The sequence below is a fragment of the Sparus aurata genome, unplaced genomic scaffold, assembly GCF_900880675.1.
Source record: "Sparus aurata unplaced genomic scaffold, fSpaAur1.1, whole genome shotgun sequence".
NCBI classification, from domain to species: Eukaryota; Metazoa; Chordata; class Actinopteri; order Spariformes; family Sparidae; genus Sparus; species Sparus aurata.
This window is the reverse complement of record NW_022045193.1, coordinates 17,666-39,088: the sequence shown is the minus strand read 5'-3', so window position 1 is coordinate 39,088 and position 21,423 is coordinate 17,666. Positions and strand designations below refer to the sequence as shown.

The window sequence follows — 21,423 nt, the reverse complement described above, 5'->3', positions numbered from 1 at the left end:
TCTATCTATCTACTAGCTATAGATGATCCAGCCATCATCTAGGCTAGGGAGGACGCCATATTTGAAAGTTACTTCACTATAACTTGATAAATTAGCAATTATCATATTGAGGTGCTTGTATCTAACTACAGGCAAGGTGAGAAGACACTCACTCGAAATGAAAAAGTAAGAAGGAAAAAAAAAGGATTTACCATTCAGAGACATCATGTTGTAAACGTGTCTCTTCCAACGTCTCTGCCTATTCACTTTCCCGTTCGGATTCCGACTCTGGCTCATACATAAATGCCTGAATTCCGTACGGTTCGTCTCTTACTGTGTGTTGGGCTGTTTATGTTTTGGAGTCTGTGTGCATGCAGGCTCGCCCCCCGCCATCCCCGCTCTGTCCTTCCTGCGGCCAATCAACACGCGCCTCATATTAATATACTGCACATCCGGACCAGCCAAAACCTTGCGCATAATCTCGCGTTAGAAAGTCGCGGTATGAAAAAGGGTCAGAACAAACTCAATGTTTGATATTTTTAGATTTTTTTTTTCTAATAAGTTTTAAGAATTGATCCAAAGCGATCCAAGAGGGACTGGATGGGTAAAAAACCAGGTGATGACTCCTTTAAAAGCCAAAACGAGCCGGGACAGTTAGAGGCAGATGAGGAAGAACAGGAGGAGCTGAGACCAGGCCTCTCCCTGGACACTTGCATGCAGCCCCCCGACATTGCACAGGAAATCCTTTCATATGGCGACGGAATATTTAGTGTTGCACCCGCGCAAGGCAACAAACCGGTTGGTTTTTTCACCATACCTAAGTTGGAGGCCATGGCTTTTCCTGTACAATTTCCGACAGGAGAGAACACATTAGACGAAGCTAGAACTGTCTCCCTGTCCCCGAGCCTTTACTTTAATTCTAGGCTCTTTACTGCAGACACGCGTTTTGCAAGTGACCAGAGTTATCTTTTCTTTGCGCAGTTTGTTACAGAGACTCACCTCGCAACAAATAGTATGTTTATACAAATGCGCAAAGGAAAGTCGAAAACCAAAGACGGACGTCGCCTCAACAATGTCATGCTCCAGGACAAGGATGAGGTAGAACGGCTCATTATGAGCCAAGATGCGACCAGGTTCATGCAGCCTCTTAGAGGCACTCCAGCCTATTGGAACAAAACACTTAAAGATGTGCACGCCACGGTTCGTCAAATTGGAAAGCCAACATTTTTTGCCACGTTCTCCGCTGCTGAGATGAGATGGCCTGAGTTCATAGAGGTCATCAAAGCTCAGCAGGGAGAACAAGGGCTGTTCTCAGATTTAGATTGGAAAACAAAATGCGACATTTTGAGAAGTAACCCCGTCACAGTAATGCGCATGTTTGAAAAGAGAGTCGAGGCTCTCATGACGAACCTCATCCTCTCTCCTGCACGACCCATTGGTGAAGTAGAAGATTATTTTTATCGCGTTGAGTTCCAAGCCAGGGGAAGCCCGCACATACACATTGTAATTTGGATTAAAGATTCACCTAAATTTGAAGACGACCCTGATAGTCACATCATGGAATTTATAGATAAATACATTAGTTGCAAAATGCCCGACCCTGACACGGATCCGGAACTCCACAAAATAGTGTCAGAGGTACAGGTGCACAGCAGGAAACATTCAAAGTCCTGTAAGAAGGGAAATGTAGCCTGCAGGTTCGGCTTTCCAAATCTACCGATGGATAAAACATTCATCACCAGCCCCCCCACTATTAATTGCCACCAAAAAGAGGATCAAGATGATGCAGACTTCGAAGCGCAAATAGCGGAGCAGAAAAAGGCCCTCGCGGAAAACCAAAAATTGGCTAAGCGAATGCTCCAACAAGTTAGAGATCTGCTTATGGATCCAGGCGCTTCGTTCAGCAGTATGGATGGATGTCGGGGTTGCCTGAAAAATACGTCAACAGACCTCTCACTCGAGAGTTTGAACGCATGTGTCTGGCCGAGTTTGCGTCAGATTACAGGGTACTCTACGGCCAGCAAACGGAAAGCGATGAAGCGCACCCCACTTATGAAGAGTTTTATAGGTGTAGCGAGAAGTGGGGTACGAGAGTAGAGTTAATCGTGGGGCACAACAAAAAACGTTATGAGGGCCAAGGAAAAAACATGGAAGCTGCGTTTCAACAGCTTCAGGTGTGCGGTCCTCTCGTAAACGCTTGGAACTCTTTTGCGCCCGAAATTGAAGTGGACCGGCTGGAGTGCCTGGCTGAATGTGAACCTCGCGATCAAGATCAAAACGGTGAAGATGTCCCAGAATTTGGCACTAAAAAGGATAAGGGGAGCTCTATGCCTAGAATAGAAGCTCCAGAGTTGAGTCCAGACTTTGTTAGGAAAATGTACCAAAGTCTGAATGAAACTCAGGCTTCCGTTTTCTGCAGTGTTCGACAGTGGTGCTTTGAACTAGTCTGGGGACACAATCCAGAACCATTTTATTACTTCTTGTCGGGAGGGGCTGGATGTGGCAAATTGCATGTGATTAAGTGCATTCACCATGAGGCAACGAGAATTCTGCGTGAGCTCCCGAGATTTCGCGACCACGCAGACATGTCCCAGCCCGCAGTGCTGCTGACCGCATTCACAGGTACAGCAGCATTTAACATATCAGGCAACACGTTGCACTCTATTCTCAAATTACCAAGGTCCTTGAAGCCACCTTATCAAGGTCTTGGGAATGCACTTGACGAAGTCAGAGCAACACTGGCCAACACTGAGATTCTCATCATCGATGAGAAATCCATGGTCTCTAAAGAGCTATTTGCCTACGTGCATTGGCGATTTCAGCAGATCAGGGGTAATCGGAAACCATTTGGAGGCACATCTGTCCTTGCTGTAGGTGACTTTTATCAACTGCCGCCCCTCGGTAAAGCCAAGCCACTGTGTGTGTACGAGGAGACCGAGTTTGATCTCTGGAAGGATAACTTCAAAATGGTCACCCTGACAGAGATCATGCGACAGAAAGACGATCGAGCTTTTGCTGAACTCTTGAACCGTCTCAGGGTGAAGCAAAAGGAAGATCCTTTGTTAGATGAGGACAGGCTCTTGCTTACACAGGCAGTGGCTGATGGTCAACATTGTCAGGCATTGACTCTACACATCTACGCCACAAACAAAGAAGTAGACCGTCACAACGCTGACATCGTAACTGCTTCCTACGAGGATGCGATTGGCATTGCAGCTCATGATTTTCGAAAAGACCCCAGAACTGGCTGCATGACATTTGTGTCTGGGGAAATTAAAGGACATAAGCGAGATTTGCCCGACAACAAAATGGCTGCTCAAGGAGTACGCGTTATGTTGATCCGAAATTTAGATGTGGAAGATGGCCTTGTGAACGGTACATTTGGAACCATTTCTAACATCGTAATTAGAGAACCAGAAGGCGTGAAGATGATTGGACTCATGCTGGACAATCCTACTGCAGGACAGAGATTCCGCAAAAAAATGTTAGGTCCCTCAGATAACTCGGTGTACATCGAAAGATCTGAGGAGAACTTAAGTAACAAGAAAGGGGTTGTTCGCCGGCAGTTTCCCCATGAAATTAGCTTTTGCTTGTACTGCCCACAAAGTTCAAGGAATGACCATGCCGTCGGCGGTTGTGTGTCTGAAGCGTGTTTTTGAACCTGGTATGGTGTACGTCGCGCTCAGCCGTACAACCTCGCTTCAAGGTCTCACCATCCTTGACTTTGATGAGAAAAAAATTTACGCTGACCCCAAGATCAAGACGGCTCTGGAAAGTATGCCTCATGCATCCTTCCAGAGCTGTAGACCATTATTAACGCTTTTAAAATCTGTACAACAAACTCCAAAGGTTTTGACAATTGTCCACCACAACACGCAGGGTCTGCCATGTCACATGGTGGACCTCAAAGCACATCACGAGCTCCAACGAGCAGATGTGCTTTGCCTTACAGAGACACATTTGTCGGGGTCCTCTGTAGCTGAAATTTTTCAATTGGAGGGGTACACCATGTTCACACGTAGCAGACAGCTGTCTTACAACAGCTGTGTGAACATGGCCAAAAAAGAGGGAGGTGGAGTTGCTATGTACTGTAGAGACACTGTTCAAGCAGAGCCTCGCAGGTACATGCAACAGGTTACTGATTTGGAGTTTGTTGTCCTTAAAATTGAGGCTCTAGTCAAAGTGCTAATAGCGACTGTGTACAAACCGCCAAGTTTTCAACTGGGAATCTTTCTCTAAAACTTGAAAAACCTCTTGGACTCATTGGACATGATAAATCACCAGCCCATTATTGTTTGTGGCGATTTTAATGAGGACCTCCTTTCAAAAGGAAAAAAAAGTATCAGATTTGTTTCAGTCCAGAGGTTACACTCAATTAGTAGCAAATTCGACAACCGAAAAGAACACACTAATTGACCACATTTATATTTCACATCCTGATAAATGTCTTCAATCAGGTGTTCTCCAAACATATTACAGTTACCACAGTCCAGTTTATTGTATTTTGACTGACTAATGACTAATCTCCAGCTGTTATGTCCAAGACCTGTTGTGCCATGCTTTACAGTTTACCTGGAGTCTCTACTCTCCTCCTCCTGCACCTGCAGCTGCAGTCTTCTTCTGGTGAGTATAGCATCCGAGTGTTTCTGATTTCAGGTTGTGATTGATCTCCCTGGTTAGTTAGGGAGTGTGCCAGCTGGGCAGAGCAATCTGTTCCATCGGTGTACTATTTGTTATTTTGCCTTTTTTATTTTCAAGGTTATCCTGGGTGGAGACATGTTTCTCTGGTGGGGGCGAGCATTTCAGGGCCTTGGTCATATGGCTGAGGTTTACTGAAGTTTTGCTTTAAAGAAGCCTCGAGCCCGGCAAGTCTCAGAAGGTAGTTAGGTTTAGTTTGGAGTTAGGCAGGTACCAGGGGGCTTGCTTGGATGATCATTTGCACTCGGAGATTTGCTCACTGTGCTCACTAGTGATTGATGTAACTTATTTCAGGATTTAGTCTTGTTTTGTTTTTCATATGTATGTTGTTGCAGTGGCATGTCTTTGCTGGAAATAGTTTAATCGTATTATGTAAATGTAAATGTCTATATCTATGTATTTATTTTACAATGGGGTCAGCAACTTTTTTCATGTCCTTCTTATCATCTCTTGAGATGATGAGAACGACTGGGCCAGTGTGTTAAATGTAGTGTAATTAATAATTTTGTAAATACCTTTCAACAATTTTTAAATATATCATGTATTTATTGACATTGTTTGTAATATCTTAACTCATGTTGTTCTCATCTATTTAATGAGGAATGCCGTGTGTAAGCTGCAATGTAATAGCTAAGCTAATGTAAGTAATTAGCAGCATTCACACTATTGTTCTTCTGGAGTTTATTAGTGGGCTGTGCCCGCCAGCCCACTATGGACACCTCTATAGCAGAGCTATAGGTGAGCCCACTATTGTTATTCCTCGACCCGCTCTTTTTTGGCTCTTCGCATCGTTGAGCGAATACAAACAAAAAATACATCAAAACGTGCGGCTCGGGCGGAAGAGTGCTGCTATTATTTTTCTCACGAAAATATTAATTTTTCGCGACGTACGTCGACAATACTGGCCACAAATTAGGCCAGTATTGTCCCCGGCGGGGAATTGTCTAGTTATTAGTGGGCTGTGTTCGCCAGCCCACTATGGACACCTCTATAGCAGAGAAATTCTGGGTTTTCAATGATTGTGTATGGGGGAATGTTCATGCAGCAGAGTGGAGAGGGCCAACTGACTCCCTCACAGTCCGTTGCTACGGCCCCTGCCAACTGTCACCTAGCAACCGAAATCAGCTGGGCAAAGAGAGAGAGTGACAGACAGACACACAGGAGACACACATCAGACAGACAGACAGACAGACACACAGGAGACACACATCAGACAGACAGACAGACAGACACACAGGAGACGCACATCAGACAGACAGACAGACAGACAGACACACAGGAGACGCACATCAGACAGACAGACACACATCAGACAGACAGACGGACAGACAGACAGAGCGACATGTAGACACACACACACAGAGCTGCTTAAGCGTGCTCTCACATGCACACAGACGCACACACACAGTATATTTCCCAACATTTAAACTACATTAAACGATCATTTTTTCACTCATTCAATGTGCGGCTTGATCGGACTCTGTATGCAATAATTCAGTTTTCTAGAATATTAATCTTTCGCGTCGTAAGACGCGAACAGCTGCGAGACACTTCCCATAAGAAATGAATGGGATGAGGTCAAAAAACTCGCAAATCTGCAATGTTTTTCAAACATCTCCTGCTCTGGCATACATTCAGCTAGAAACACCATTCCAGCTTTAAAATGTAGGCACAGGTCTTGAGTAGTTTTGTTGTATTTGAACTTTTTTCCTATGATGTGTAGTTTTTGAACTGTGATCCTTGAACGATGGTGAGTGATTTTGGAGAAATTCTGGGTTTTCAATGATTGTGTATGGGGGAATGTTCGTGCAGCAGAGTGGAGAGGGCCAACTGACTCCCTCACAGTCCGTTGCTACGGCCCCTGCCAACTGTCACCTAGCAACCGAAATCAGCTGGGCAAAGAGAGAGAGTGACAGACAGACACACAGGAGACACACATCAGACAGACAGACAGACAGACACACAGGAGACACACATCAGACAGACAGACAGACAGACACACAGGAGACGCACATCAGACAGACAGACAGACAGACACACAGGAGACGCACATCAGACAGACAGACACACATCAGACAGACAGACGGACAGACAGACAGAGCGACATGTAGACACACACACACAGAGCTGCTTAAGCGTGCTCTCACATGCACACAGACGCACACATACAGTATATTTCCCAACATTTAAACTACATTAAACGATCATTTTTTCACTCATTCAATGTGCGGCTTGATCGGACTCTGTATGCTATAATTCAGTTTTCTAGAATATTAATCTTTTGCGTCGTAAGACGCGAACAGCTGCGAGACACTTCCCATAAGGAATGAATGGGATGAGGCCAAAAAACTCGCAAATCTGCGATGTTTTTCAAACATCTCCTGCTCTGGCATACATTCAGCTAGAAACACCATTCCAGCTTTAAAATGTAGGCACAGGTCTTGAGTATTTTTGTTGTATTTGAACTTTTTTCCTATGATGTGTAGTTTTTGAACTGTGATCCTTGAATGATGGTGAGTGATTTTTGAGAAATTCTGGGTTTTCAATGATTGTGTATGGGGGAATGTTCATGCAGCAGAGTGGAGAGGGCCAACTGACTCCCTCACAGTCCGTTGCTACGGCCCCTGCCAACTGTCACCTAGCAACCGAAATCAGCTGGGCAAAGAGAGAGAGTGACAGACAGACAGACAGACAGACAGGAGACATACATCAGACAGACAGACAGACAGACAGACAGGAGACACACATCGGACAGACAGACAGACAGACAGACAGGAGACACACATGAGACAGACAGACAGAGAGACAGGTACACACACACACACACACACACACACAGCAATGCTTAAGCGTGCACTCACATGCACACAAACGCACACACAGTATATTTCCCAACATTTAAACTACATTTAATGATTATTTTTTTGCTCATTCAATGTGCGGCTCGATCGGACTCGGGTTGCTATTATTCAGCTTTACGAAATGTTAATTTTTCATGACATAAGTCACGAAAACTGCGATAAAGTTTCCCATAAGGAATGAAAGGGGGGAGGCCAAAAAAGTCGCAAATCTGCAACGTTTTTCAAACATCTCCTGCTCTGGCATACGTTCACGTAGAAACACCATTTCAGCTATAGAATGTAGGCACAAGTACTGAGTATTTAAGTTGTATTTGAACTTTTTTCCTATGATGTGTAGTTTTTGAACTGTGATCCTTGAATGACGGTGAGTGATTTTGGAAAAATTCTGGGTTTTCAATGATTGTGTATGGCGGAAATTTCGTGCAGCAGAGTGGAGAGGGCCAACTGACAGAGTGAGAGAACTTCAAAAATTTGCTCAGACATTTTCTCTTTCCGTGATGATCCTGGCCACAAATTAGGCTCAAAAACAGTGATATTTTCCAGAGTTTTAGCCACACATGTCTTCTTTCTCCCAATGTGTCTACTTTATCGGTAGGATTTATGGTTTTGGATTGATCTGCCTCTAACCGACAAGAGTAGCTCTCAACTGCTCCATTCACTCCAATGTAAATCGGGAAGAGGATTTGCAAAACTGCGGCCTTTTTTAACTCGCTCCTATTACCACATTTCTGAAGCTAGGACCACAAAACTTGATGTGTGTGTTCCTTAAGGCCTTTCCCGCTTCATGGTGAGGAAACTTTGCTGATGCCATGTTTGCTTTTTCGTCACGGGGCAAAGCGCACAGCCCACTCTCGCGATTTCCCGGCGGGGAATTGTCTAGTTAGTGGGCTGTGCTCGCCAGCCCACTATGGACACCTCTATAGCAGAGCTATAGGTGTCCATATTGTTATTGCTCGCGCCTCTTTTTATTAGTGTGAATGCTGCAAGCATTCACACTATTGTTCTTCTGGAATTTATTAAAGTTATTATTAGTGTGAATGCTGACTCAGCATTCACACTATTGTTCTTCTGGGGTTTATTAGTGTGAATGCTGCAAGCATTCACACTATTGTTCTTCTGGAATTTATTAACCCTCTGGGGTCTGGGGTATAATTGGCCGTTTTTGACCATTTTTGATTTTACCATTATATTTCACCTTAAAAACAATTTCCCTTGCCTTGTTTGGTGTCATTATGTTCACCACAACCTCACATGTGTGACTGTACAGTTATTTTTTCATTTTGACATACTGTATTAACACAATGGACCTAAATTCACAAAAAAACATAAAATCCGAGTAGGAAAAAGTTAGTTTTTTTACTGTGAAAACCACAAATATGCTCAGCGAACCATTTTTATTACTTATAATGCAAATATATATTGTTGTTTGCTAAATCTGTGCATAAGTTTTTGAAATTTACAAATTTATATGTAACTATGTACATTTAAATGCAGGCAACGCCCCAGGCTCAGGTCTGCCTGAGCTCCTCCAGCTCAATGAAAAGCTGCACTGCCTGCTCCACATTCGGCACTCTCCTTGTTGTTTTGACTCATTAAACACAAAAACGACTCCACTACACACTAAACACACTACATAACACACTAACTATGCACTCCAAACACGCTAAATGTCACAAATCTCCCAACTCTCAAAACTCGCGATCTCTGTCGCTGCCTCTCTGACCGGCACTGCTGCTTTCACTTTTCCGCCCCGTCCCTTCCAAATCTTCCCCCCCTCCCTCAGCAACCAAATCACGTGATTTGCCATTTAATTTTGTGATTGGCTGGTATGGTGCCTTTTTCCACCAATAGGAACATGTTTTTTTTGCTTGCACTTCCTGTTTGCGGACACGTCCGTGAGGAAAGCCCGATCTCTTTTCCGTCTCTTCCTGCACCAAACGCGCAGCAAACGTGACAGCAACGTTAGCGAAAAAGTGTGGCGTACATAATACATCGTAACTCCGGTTTTACTTGGCCTATCAACACGATTTAAAAACTGGCATATAGTTTGAAGGTTGCTCTAACACATAGAGTCAGAACGGAGACTCACAGAGGCTCCGTCTCGCTGCTACGTCATCTTAAATTAGTCACGTGATTTTGACGCGCCGGCGCGTCAATCGACCTCAGAGGGTTAAAGTTATTATTATTCATGATTCCGTACGTTTTTCAGCACGCTTCTTCTCCTTCAAACCTTGAGCTATTCAAACCATTCAAATATCAAAATGTTCAGCTTTTTAAGGACATGATGGCGTCTATTTTTCTCGTTTCAATCTTTTATACTTTTGGAGATATTAAGCTTTTAATGCAAAATTTTCCCCATTCATTCTTATGGGGATTTTTTCAAATTTCATTCTGCTATAACTTCAGCATACGTTCAGCTATTCAAACCATTCAAATATTCAAATGTTCAGCTTTTTCAGCTCTTTCAACCTTCTTCTTTTCAACTTTTCAACTTTTCAACTTTTTCAGCTATTCAGCTTTTTCCAAAAAAAATTTAACATTGCAGCAGATGGGAAAAGCTTCAAATCCTCTTCAAAACTCATCGACTTTCAACCTCTTCTTGTTCCTCATACGTTGAGCGAGAGACACCATTCAAACTTTAAATGAATCACAAAACCTTGAACTATTGACCTTGTATTCAGTTTTTAAAAATCTTGTACGGTTTTGAAATGGTCACAGTTTTAGTTTTAAGGATTTTAAGCCCGTCTTCTGAGTTTATAATGGGTGTGTATTGCGTGAGCTAGAGTGCGTGACATCATCAACTGCCGCACCCCAGAGTGAGGAGCAGCTCCGAAAACGGGATTTTTTTTGCTTCAGCTTGATTTGGATCCCACATCTTGTACTTGACATAGACAATATAGGCATATAAATGTAGGAAATCTTGTTGGGTTTCAGCTGATGATCTCATTTCAGCTGTAGGACTTACGGTTTTGGATTTAGAAGCCCAGGAGCGACAAGCAATCCTGAATGTTCCCCATAAGCCGCAATGTTAATTTTGAGCCAAAATTTCTAGAGGATCGCAGACGGTACATGTTTTGTCTCTCGCTCCTGTGTCCTCATTATGCACTTTACAGAAATATAAATGACATGAATGCGTTCAGCAATGTCTCCTGTAACTCAACATGTAGCAGGTTTTGCCGATAACTATAACAGTTTCACAAAAATCGCAGGAGTTTGGCAGGCATTTTCCTATTCATTCCTTATGGGGACACTTTCGTCTGTGTTTTTGCTCCTGCTGCAGCATGTCTGCAGCCATTTGAAGCTCTTTCTGCCTTTAACTTCTCACCTGTCAGCCTTTTTTCACCTTTTTAACCTCTTTCTGCCCTCTTACTCTAGAACTTTTTGGCCTTTTCAGTCTTTTTTTCACCTTTTTAAGCTCATTCCACCCTCTTACTCTACAGCTGTTCATATGTTTTCACTGTTCAACCTCTTCCAGGCCTCTTACTCTACTGCTTGTCATCCTTTATTCACCTTTTTAACCTCTTCCAGCCCTCTTACTCTACAGATTTTCATATTCTTTTCACCCTTTTAACCTCTTCCAGCCCTCTTACTCGACAGCTTTTCATCCTTTATTCCCATTTTTAACCTCTCCCAGCCCTCTTAATCTACAGATTTTCATATTCTTTTCACCTTTCTAACCTCTTTCATCCCTCTTACTCTACATCTTTTTACCTTTTCATCCTTTTCTCAACTATTTGAGCTCTTTTACCCTTAAACTTTTTTACCTTTTCATCCTTTTTTCACCTTTTTAACCTCTTCCAGCCCTCTTAATCTACATATTTTCATATTCTTTTCACCGATTTAACCTCTTTCAACACTCTTATTCTACATCTTTTTACCTTTTCATCCTTTTCTCACCTGTTTGAGCTCTTTCACCCTTAACCTTTTTTACCTTTTCATCCTTTTTTCAACTTTTTATCCTCTTCCAGCCCTCTTACTCTACAGCTTTTCATATGTTATCACCATTTTAACCTCTTCCAGCCCTGTTACTCTACAACTGTTCATATTTTTTCACCTTTTTAACCTCTTCCAGCCCTCTTACTCTACAGCTTTTCATATGTTATCACCATTTTAACCTCTTCCAGCCCTCTTTCTCTACAGCTTTTCACATGTTTTCACCTTTTTAATCTCTTCCAGACCTTCTTACTCTACAACTTTTCATATTTTTTCACCTTCTTAACCTCATCCATCCCTTCTTACTCTACAACTTTTCATATTTTTTCACCATTTTAACCTCTTCCAGCCCTCTTACTGAACAGGTTTTCATCATTTTCTCACCTTTTGAAGCTGTTTCAGCCTTTAACTTTTCACCTTTTAGCCTTTTTTCAACATTTTAACCTGTTCCAGCCCTCTTACTCTACAACTGTTCATATTTTTTTCACCTTTTTAACCTCCTCCAGCCCTCATACTCTACAACTTTTCACATGTTTTCACATCTTTAACTTCTTCCAGCCCTTTTACTCTACAGCTTTTCATATGTTTTCACCTTTTTAACCTCCTCCAGCCCTCTTACTCTACTGCTTGTCATCCTTTTTAGCCCTTTTTCACCACCTCTTCCAGCCGTCTTACTCTACAGCTTTTCACCCTTCTTCACCTTTTTTTATTCTTTTTCGGCCCTCTTACTTTATCCTTTTACACCTTCTTAATCTTTTTCGGCACTCACTCTGCATCTTTTCATCGTCTTTTCACCATTTTAACCTCTTCCAGCCCTCTGACTGTACACCTTTTCATCCTTTTCTCCCCTTTTGAAGCTCTTTCAGCCTTTAACTTTTCACCCCTTAGCCTTTTTTCACCTTTTTAACCTCTTCCAGCCTTTTTACTCTACAGCCTTTCATATGTTTTCACCTTTTTAACCTCTTCCAGCCCTCTTACTCTACAGCTTTTCAGATTTCATCACCATTTTTAACCTTTTCCAGCCGTCTTACTCTACAGCTTTTCATATGTTTTCACCATTTTAACATCTTCCTTCCCTCTTACCCAACAGCTTTTGATCCCCTTGCCTCCTTTTTTCACCTATTTAAGCTCTTTCAGCGTATAACTTTTCACCTTTTTAACCTTCTTTCACCATTTTAACATCTTTACTACCCTCTTAATCTACAGCTTTTCGCCTTTTTTTTCAACATCCTTATACTTCTATGCATTTTCGGCAGCACGTTCAGCAGATTTCGGAAATCACTTGAGCTGTCAGCATTCACACTGTATTTTCGCAGGAAATACACATTTTTCTAGTCTGTTGTCAGTTGTGCAAGTTATAAATCAAAGATGACAGCTTTTATGCAAGCAACCTTAATTTGAGTGACAAAAAAAGGATAATAATATACTATGTTACAGTATTACTAGCAAATCCGTGTACCCTTCGTGCTTTGGTTTTTCCGTTTCAGAACCAAATTAAAATAACAGAAAAACAACTTTGTTTCTCTGTTATTTTGTTTTAAAACCAGAACGGAAAAACGGAAAAACAGAATGACACAAAATCACACATTTTGTAGCTGTTATTCTGTTTTAAAACAAAAAGGGGAAAGGGAAAACAGAAAAACAACGGATTTAAATCGGCATCAATTTTAATATAAGGAAGTAGAACTGCCAAGATCACCAAGACTTCACTACAAGTAATGGCCACACTTCAGCCTTATGCAGATCTAACCTGCAAACTTTTTGAGAGTGGGAAAACACATTCAGAGATAAGAGATGTCCTGCAGCACGAAGGTGCCTCGCAATGCTCCATAATGAGCATTAGGAGGTTTTGCATGGAGCACAACCTTCGCCGTAGAAGTACTGTTTCAGACACCGATCTGGAAACGGCTGTGATTACTTCTAAACAGGGTAGGCTATGTGTGTATGTAGCCTATACTGATAAAATATTGATTGACATTCTGCTCCGGAACATTAGCTCGTCCGGTCCGCCCCAGTGTCAGGAGAGAGAGAAGGAGAGACGGAGCAGCTCCAACATTTTAAGTGCAGGATGGGAGGGAAAAAAAAAAATCGGAAAAAAGATTAAAAAATGTTTTTAAAAAATCATGAAAATTCCCCCCATGTCGAAATGCAAGTGGTTGTGACTGTTATAAAACACAAACAAATCATCCTTCTGGCGACTTTTTTTGTCAAAGCGACTACCGACCGCTCTAGCGACTTTTACTGGTGTTATTGGAGAATTTTTTGGTGTTTGGAGACTCTGACTTGAAAGCACGTATCACCCTGCAGTTACTGTGCTCAACGAGCAGCGGGTGCTGCCGTGAGTCCCTCCCTCGTCCAAAAGCACTCACAGGCGGTCAGTCTCTCAGTAGCCTCGAAGCAGTCCAGCCTACAGTCAGAGCAGAGAGTAGACACACAGCACTCCGCCTCCAGACTGCAAATGAATCGCGGATGCACATGGGTGTAAATGTACCTTATATTACCAAATAAGAGCCGGGTTTCAATTAACCGCAGGGTCCCTTTAAACGCAGGGTGCAGGTGTATATTTTGATAAATAACCGCAGGGGAAACACCCCAACGTCATCATCATGATGTCTACCGTCACGTCTTTTTAGGAGCGGCAGCGCAGCTTTCTGTGTGAATTACATGAATTACAATTACTGCGCCGCCGCTCCAAAATCCGTATTTTCCAAATATCACAATAACAAAACAGTAAAAATCAAAAAACTTAATTTTCACATTATTCTGTTTTTGTTTTAAAACAGAATAACAGCTACACAATGTGTGATTTTGTGTTATTCTGTTTTTCCGTTTTTCCGCTCTGGTTTTAAAACAAAATAACTGAAAAACAAAGTTGGTTTTCGGTTATTTTAATTTGGTTTTGAAACGGAAAAACCAAAGAATGAAGGGTACACGGATTCTAGTACAACTATTATATCATAGTATTATATGTGCTTCTCTGTAGACACTTCTCTGAAGCCCATAAATTCAAATGAGCTGTGACACTGGTTTTCTGAAATTAACTGAAATGTGCAACTTCTCTTTTTCCCAAACCGCCTTCCTTGTGTTCCTACTGACGTCCTGTGCTGACTACAGTGTGAGTACAAACACACACACACACATTTTGCTTGTTATGACTTACACTTAACTAATATGAGACAGTGTTCCCCATACATTGACGAGACTGTGGCAGCCCGCCATAGCCTAAATATGGAATGTGAAAAAATATTTCTGCCTTTTCAAAGCATACTGACTTTTCAGTTGGTCTCTTTTGTTTGCATTACTTTTAATGACTTCAGTACTGCTAATTCAGGGCTGTGGCTGTGCACGTGATCGAGATATGCGGCATCTAGGTGGAAGGTGAGGGGCAGTCTAGTTGGAGCACATTCTTGTAGTGCGCTGCCGAGTTATCCATGGAGAGGCTGTGGAGAGCACGCGTGGACATATGAAACAGGCTCCACTAATGCCTCTCTATTAATTAACCCTTGTGCCTTCCTCGGGCATTTTTGTACATTTTTCTCAACTTTTTTTTTGATTTAGCGATCATTTTGGCTGTGTTACAGCTTGTGGCATGGATTTTTGTAGGAACTCTTCTTTTTAGTCAAATTTTTGAAATCCAGTGTCTTTTACTCTTACATGTCTTTTATTTTCCTGTAATGCATTTTGCACCCTCTAACCACCTTCGTGGCAAAAATGTACACGCACAAAATCTGCCATAAAATAGTCATACATCAATATTTTTTTCTGCTTTTTTTTTTGCTTGAATCCCTTAACCAACTTGTTTCCTGATCAAAATGATCAAATATTCAATAATTTTCAGGATTTTAACCCTTTAAATGCCAGTTTTATTATTTGAATTACTAATTATTTATTTAATAAAAAACACAAAAAATGTATTATTTTCCATATAATAAGTAGTAGGCTGATGGGGCTTTGGTGGTGATTAGAGTCTTTGATATATCAAAGATTACCAACAAAATTGATTTGATTGCATTAGTATATTTTATGTAGTAACAGATACTCCCTCTAACCACCTTCGTGGCAAAAAATGCCCCATTGACTTCCATTAAAACCACATTTTTTAATGTCACTACCATTACAGTATAAAACCATGAATTCTGTAATGTCAGCATGCCATTTTGAAGAAAAGTAGTGATATTTAACATTTTTGATGTATTTCACCAGATTCGACCATTTTCCCATTGTAGGCCGATGCATGAAATTCTTGTATTTTTGCCAGTTATATTATGGAGCCAGGTGACTACCAGGGCCCTGTGTGTGTGTGTGTGTGTGTCTGTCTGTGTGTGTGTGTGAGATAGAAAGTGAGAGTGTGTGTGTGTGTGTGTGTGTGTGTGAGAATCTGTAAGCATGCACTGATCACTTCAGCAGTGAAAAAAGGTAATCTTTTGAGGAATGTGTTTCATGTGTCTTTGAAAAGGTGCTTGAGTGAAAACATGCCTTTGCTGTTCTCAAAAACAAAGCAAAAACAACGGTTAGTGTGTTTATGCACCTGGCTGCTTTCACAGCCAAAGATAAACATGCAACTTGTCTGAGGGGTCATTTCATTAGTGAGCAGAGAGGGTGCAAAAATGAAAAGGCATTTCAGAAGAGAAGAGGCATTAGAAATGGTCATGCAGCCTTTATCTGACAGCGAGCTGCAGGATTCATCAGGGGAAACCACGATCTTCGAGGGGGAGTCTGACACAGAAGGCTCGCTGGAGTCTTCCACGTCTGTGAGTGCCTCTGACCCATCCTCTGAGAGTGAAGCGGGCACTGAGGATCCTGTCCATCCTAAAAGTCAGTGGACGGGCAAGTGTGGTCTCCATCTCATGCTGAGACTCTGTGCTACATGCAGGCACCCACCGGCATGATGCCAGGGCCCATGGGAGATGCAATATCAAGAATCCATAATGTAGCATCATCTTTTGACCTTTTCTTCACTCCTGACCTGATCCAGCTCATTTTGCAAATGACAAACTTATACGGGAGGCATTCAGTGTCAGGATGGAGTGACGTGGATGCCCAAGAGATTCGGGCATACATGAGACTTCTCATCCTGACAGCGCCATTGACCAGCTCCACTAGAAGGAGAGGTGTGTGCTGGTTGTACAGAGGCCTGAAAAAGAGGTCTTCCACCACCAAGTGTGCATGTGTAGGGAACACTAGGTCACATGCTGCAGGACCACACACACACACACACACACACACTTTGAGACCTCCTTTCTGTCCAGAAGAAGAAGAAGAAACAATAACTTTGATATTTCAACAGCAGCTGTAAACTTGTATTTCATTTAACCCTCAGATTGCACACACACACACACACACTAGCGCACACACACACACACACACACACACACACACACACAAGCGCACACACACACACACACACACACACACAGTATCCATGTATCTGTTTCTCTCAAACACACACACACGTCGTATATTCAATGCCTGGATATTTCTGTTTATATTTCATATTTTGTTCATATTTCATATGTTCTATTTTGTTTTTTGTTGTCTAAATTTCCAAAGTTGTTGCAGTTTGCACAATAAGAGTTCACACTGATGAATCAGATGTTGATTTAAAAACATCTCACACACACACACACACACACACACAGGGCCCTGGTAGTCACCCGGCTCCATAATATAACTGGCAAAAATACAAGAATTTCATGCATCGGCCTACAATGGGAAAATGGTTCAATCTGGTGAAATACATCAAAAATGTCAAATATAACTACTTTTCTTCAAAATGGCATGCTGACATTACAGAATTCATGGTTTTATACTGTAATGGTAGTGCGATTAAAAAATGTGGTTTTAATGGAAGTCAATGGGGCATTTTTTGCCACGAAGGTGGTTAGAGGGAGTATTTGTTACTACATAAAATATACTAATGCAATCAAATCAATTTTGTTGGTAATCTTTGATATATCAAAGACTCTAATCACCACCAAAGCCCCATCAGCCTACTACTTATTATATGGAAAATAATACATTTTTGTGGGTTTTTTATAGATAATTATAATATAACTGGCATTTAAAGGGTTAAAATCCTGAAAATTAATGAATATTTGATTATTTTGATCAGGGAACAAGTTGATTAAGGGATTCAAGCAAAAAAAGCAGAAAAAAATATTGATGTATGAGGATTTTATGGCAGAATTTGTGCGTGTACATTTTTGCCACGAAGGTGGTTAGAGGGAGTATTTGTTACTACATAAAAAATACTGATGCAATCAAATCAATTTTGTTGGTAATCTTTGACATATCCAAGACTCCAATCACCACCAAAGCCCCATAAGGCTACTACTTATTATATAGAAAATAATACATTTTTTGTGTGTTTTTAAGAAATATATTTGATAATTCAAATAATCAAACTGGCATTTAAAGGGTTAAAATCCTGAAAATTTTTAAATATTTGATCATTTTGATCAGGGAACAAGTTGGTTAAGGGATTACAACAAAAAAAAAAGCAGAAAAAAATATTGATGTATGAGGATTTTATGGCAGATTGTGTGCGTGTACATTTTTGCCACGAAGGTGGTTAGAGGAAGTTTTTTTAAGGAAGGCACAAGGGTTAAAAAGGATAGAACATGTTTGTTTGCTGTGTTTTTAAGGCTGGAGGTATGGGAGGGTGATTCGGGGTGGAGAAGCAGCCCTGTCTCTCTCATTAGGATACAAATTGTTTACATAATGTTCCTTCAGTCGACACTGTGAATTATTGATATTTGGAAATTGACTTGCGGGCCGCAGTATGATGACCCACAGCGGCGTCAGGTCTGCGTCTGCCCCTCCCCATGAAGCAGGCAGCCAGACTTGCTCTTCATCACACGTGAACAGCGATGATTCACAGAACAATATATAATTTACAACCTGCAAGAAATGTGTTTTATGAAATGTGTTTTATAAAAAAAGAAGCCCGAGGCCCGACCCGACCCGGCTCATTTGCGTATTTTTTCGGCCCGAACCCGGCCCGAACCTGCGGGTCTGGTCGGGTTTGTAGGGCCGGGCCGACCCGTTGAGAACTATACTTCCCATCCATATAATCATCCATACATTGAAAATTCAATACCCTGAAAATAATACTTAAACAATGTAATCTCATAAGACGAGACCTGCTGGTTTTCTGAGAACAAAAAAACTAAGATAATACTCTGTATTAGTTTTACTTTTATACTATCATATGTAGCTGTCTCTGTAGACACTACTCTGAGGTCTTGCTCACTCTCAGACTCACAAGTGTAGCAGTGTAGTATTGATATTTTACATGAGAAATGGCCTATCAACACTGAGGGTTACTGTGTCACATCAATGGAATCTATTATCAAATTAAATGATGTGTGTCACTGGTTTTCTGAAGTGAACTAAAACTGTCAATTTCTCTCCCCTCCAAACCACTGACCGTCCTTGTGTGTTCCTGCTGATGTCCTGTGCTGTCTCTACAGTGTGAGTACAAATAAACACTCATTTTGTTAGTTATGACAGTTACTAAACTGATATGTAAGTCATTAGGAATGACTTCTCATCTATATAATCGTTGTTGACAGGAATTGCATCCATACATTGTAAAATTCAACACCCAGAATATAATAATCAAAGAATTTGATCTTCATTGAAATGAGATTAGACCTGCTGGTTTTCTGAGAACAATCCAAACATCTGTCTGTCTCCACACTCCTGGTGGCCCAACCACACCGTAGTCTTGCTCAATGTCGCAATAAACATGATAGATCATATGATTTAATATGATACCAAGCACGTCAAATTTTGTGACAAGTGTCATGTGTGTAACTCCAACCCAAACAAACAGACGGGAGAAGCAGAGTGACATTAATACCAACAAAATGATATATTCAAGTACACACAGAGCCGAGATGGGAAAGTAGTTAGTCGTGATATATGTTTCCTTTCATAGATATAGAGGACACTGATCATCTGCTGCGTTTTTGCCTGGTAAGTATGGGAGCTGCAACAGCCTACAGAAATTGACAGTGACACAGTTTAGTATCTCAAACTGTTTAAGTTTGGATTCACACATGATTTATATATTTTGGGGTATCTTTATTGTTATAATTTATGTCTCAAAATTTTAGAAAATGGGCACATTACTTTAAATTGAGAGTAACAGATGCTTCTGTCAAAAGTTATTAAATAACTTAAGCAATTGCTGCATATAAGAATAATTAGTTACTCATAAAACAGTTCTGTCTCTCACACACATACAGCTCATCTCTGTATGGAAGGGCTGATTTTGTGGTAATGTCATTCATGGTGCATAGACTGATTTTGGTGAAGCACAGGCAACATGCACTGTATGCAGTGTATGCAGCTCACTGTACAGAGAGCTGAGATGGAATAGTATTTAATGCCCTAAATTGAAATGAGTTGAGGTTGGTTTTCTTTAGTGAATTGTAACTCTCTCTTCTCTCTCTCCCTCACTCGACTGAACTTGCCTGCAAACTCCGAAGTGTAAGAGCACACGGTGACATTATGATTGTTTTAAACTGATATTTCATAGGTTTACATTCAATTAAACTTTGTTGGTGGGAATCACATACACAGTTTATAAATTAAACACAAAGCATTATGGACCAAAATTCATATCATGGTATTTTCAGGCAGATTGTAAAGACAAGCGAGATATATCTCAGCATTTTCTAATCAGTGGGCTAAATTATCAGTTTTTAACAAAAACCACATTTGATATGTCACAAGAACTTTTATTTAAACAGACTGACACATCTACACAATATCTTAATTCAAATCTATAAATTGATTAAAAACTAGCAGGCCTGTAAGTTAACTTTTTTCCCACTGGTGCTATGTGCTGATCTGCTAAGAGTTTGCAGCACAAGATTCAAAACCATAGCTTAATAATTGTGTAATTGTATGAAGTAAGTCGATGATAGTTTGATCCATAACATTCTGTGTTGAGGGAGTTTATGTCATTTTGAAGTATTTAGTCATGATTTGTAGTTAAACTAATATATGTTTAATTTCTTAGACACAGAGGACCTTGACCGGCTCCTGTGCTTTTGCCTGGTAAGTGTCACACCGCGGTGAGGTTTGTCCTGTCTTGGGTTTTTGTCTTGTGAATTTCATGTTTTATTTTGAAAAGTAACTCTCCTCTCGTTTCAGGTCACTTGCCCTTCCTCTTGTGTCACCGGTCTGGCGTCTTCCCTGATCCCTGATTGTTTCCACCTGTGCTCCCTCCCCTCATGTGTATATAGTCCTTGTCTTCCCCTGTCTTCGTTGCCAGAGTATTTCGTTCGTCTTCGTCGAGTACGTCCAGCCTTATTCACAGCCTTGTTCATAGCCCGGATTTTTCCCTTGAGAGATCAGTATTGCCAAGTTTTGTTTTTTCATATAGTTGTCCTCTGTTGTAGAGTGATTTTGATTTTGTGTAACTTTTGGTCAGATTTTCGTTCATTTGTTTATTAAGTTCCATAGCGTTTGCTTTTCCTCCTGTCGGAGTGTTTTCAGTTCATTAAAGTTTTTCAGCCTTCTTAGTGTAGATAAGTTTATAGCCTGGGTGTCTTCCTCCTCGAGAGTGACTTTTATTTTGATAGATTTCATATCTCCTAGTTTTCTTTAGATCAGTGTAGTCTTCCCTTTTTCTCCTGCAGGAGCTTCCTTTGTTCTTGTTGTGTTGTGTTTATTTTTTGGTCCGTTGGACCCACAGTGTTTCACAGCCTGTTTCTTTATCACTCTGTCATCGGAGAAACTATATTGAAAAATAAAACCTGTCTTTACAACTGCCTTCCGCATCTGAGTCCTCAGTTTCTGCCCAGGCCTGACAGTAAGTGTGGGAGCTGCAACAGTCTACAGAAATTGACATTAACACAGTTTAGTAGGGGTGTAATGATTCATTTTAACAACGATTTGATTTATAATTTGTTGTTGCCGATATGATTCAAGGACAATC

General features: G+C 41.1%; 1 protein-coding gene across 2 annotated transcripts; it reads left to right on the top strand.

The window, feature by feature from the left end:
- The first annotated feature begins 42 nt into the window (after positions 1 to 42).
- On the top strand, positions 43 to 20,629 carry LOC115578173 (ATP-dependent DNA helicase PIF7-like). 2 transcript variants are annotated; one of them, XM_030411023.1, is made up of 4 exons: positions 43 to 4,602; positions 7,844 to 7,845; positions 19,414 to 19,967; positions 20,503 to 20,629. In XM_030411023.1, exon 1 carries the CDS (start codon positions 1,896 to 1,898, stop codon positions 3,636 to 3,638), a length of 1,743 nt encoding a protein of 580 aa, XP_030266883.1. In that variant the 5' UTR covers positions 43 to 1,895; the 3' UTR covers positions 3,639 to 4,602; positions 7,844 to 7,845; positions 19,414 to 19,967; positions 20,503 to 20,629. The 2 variants fall into 2 exon arrangements, with proteins under 2 accessions (XP_030266883.1, XP_030266882.1); XM_030411022.1 differs by having other exon boundaries at positions 19,414 to 20,629.
- The last annotated feature ends 794 nt before the right edge of the window (positions 20,630 to 21,423 follow it).

Excerpts from the sequence above, each read along its gene's own strand:
- LOC115578173 (XM_030411023.1), top strand. The coding sequence starts at position 1,896 with ATGTCGGGGTTGCCTGAAAAATACGTCAACAGACCTCTCACTCGAGAG.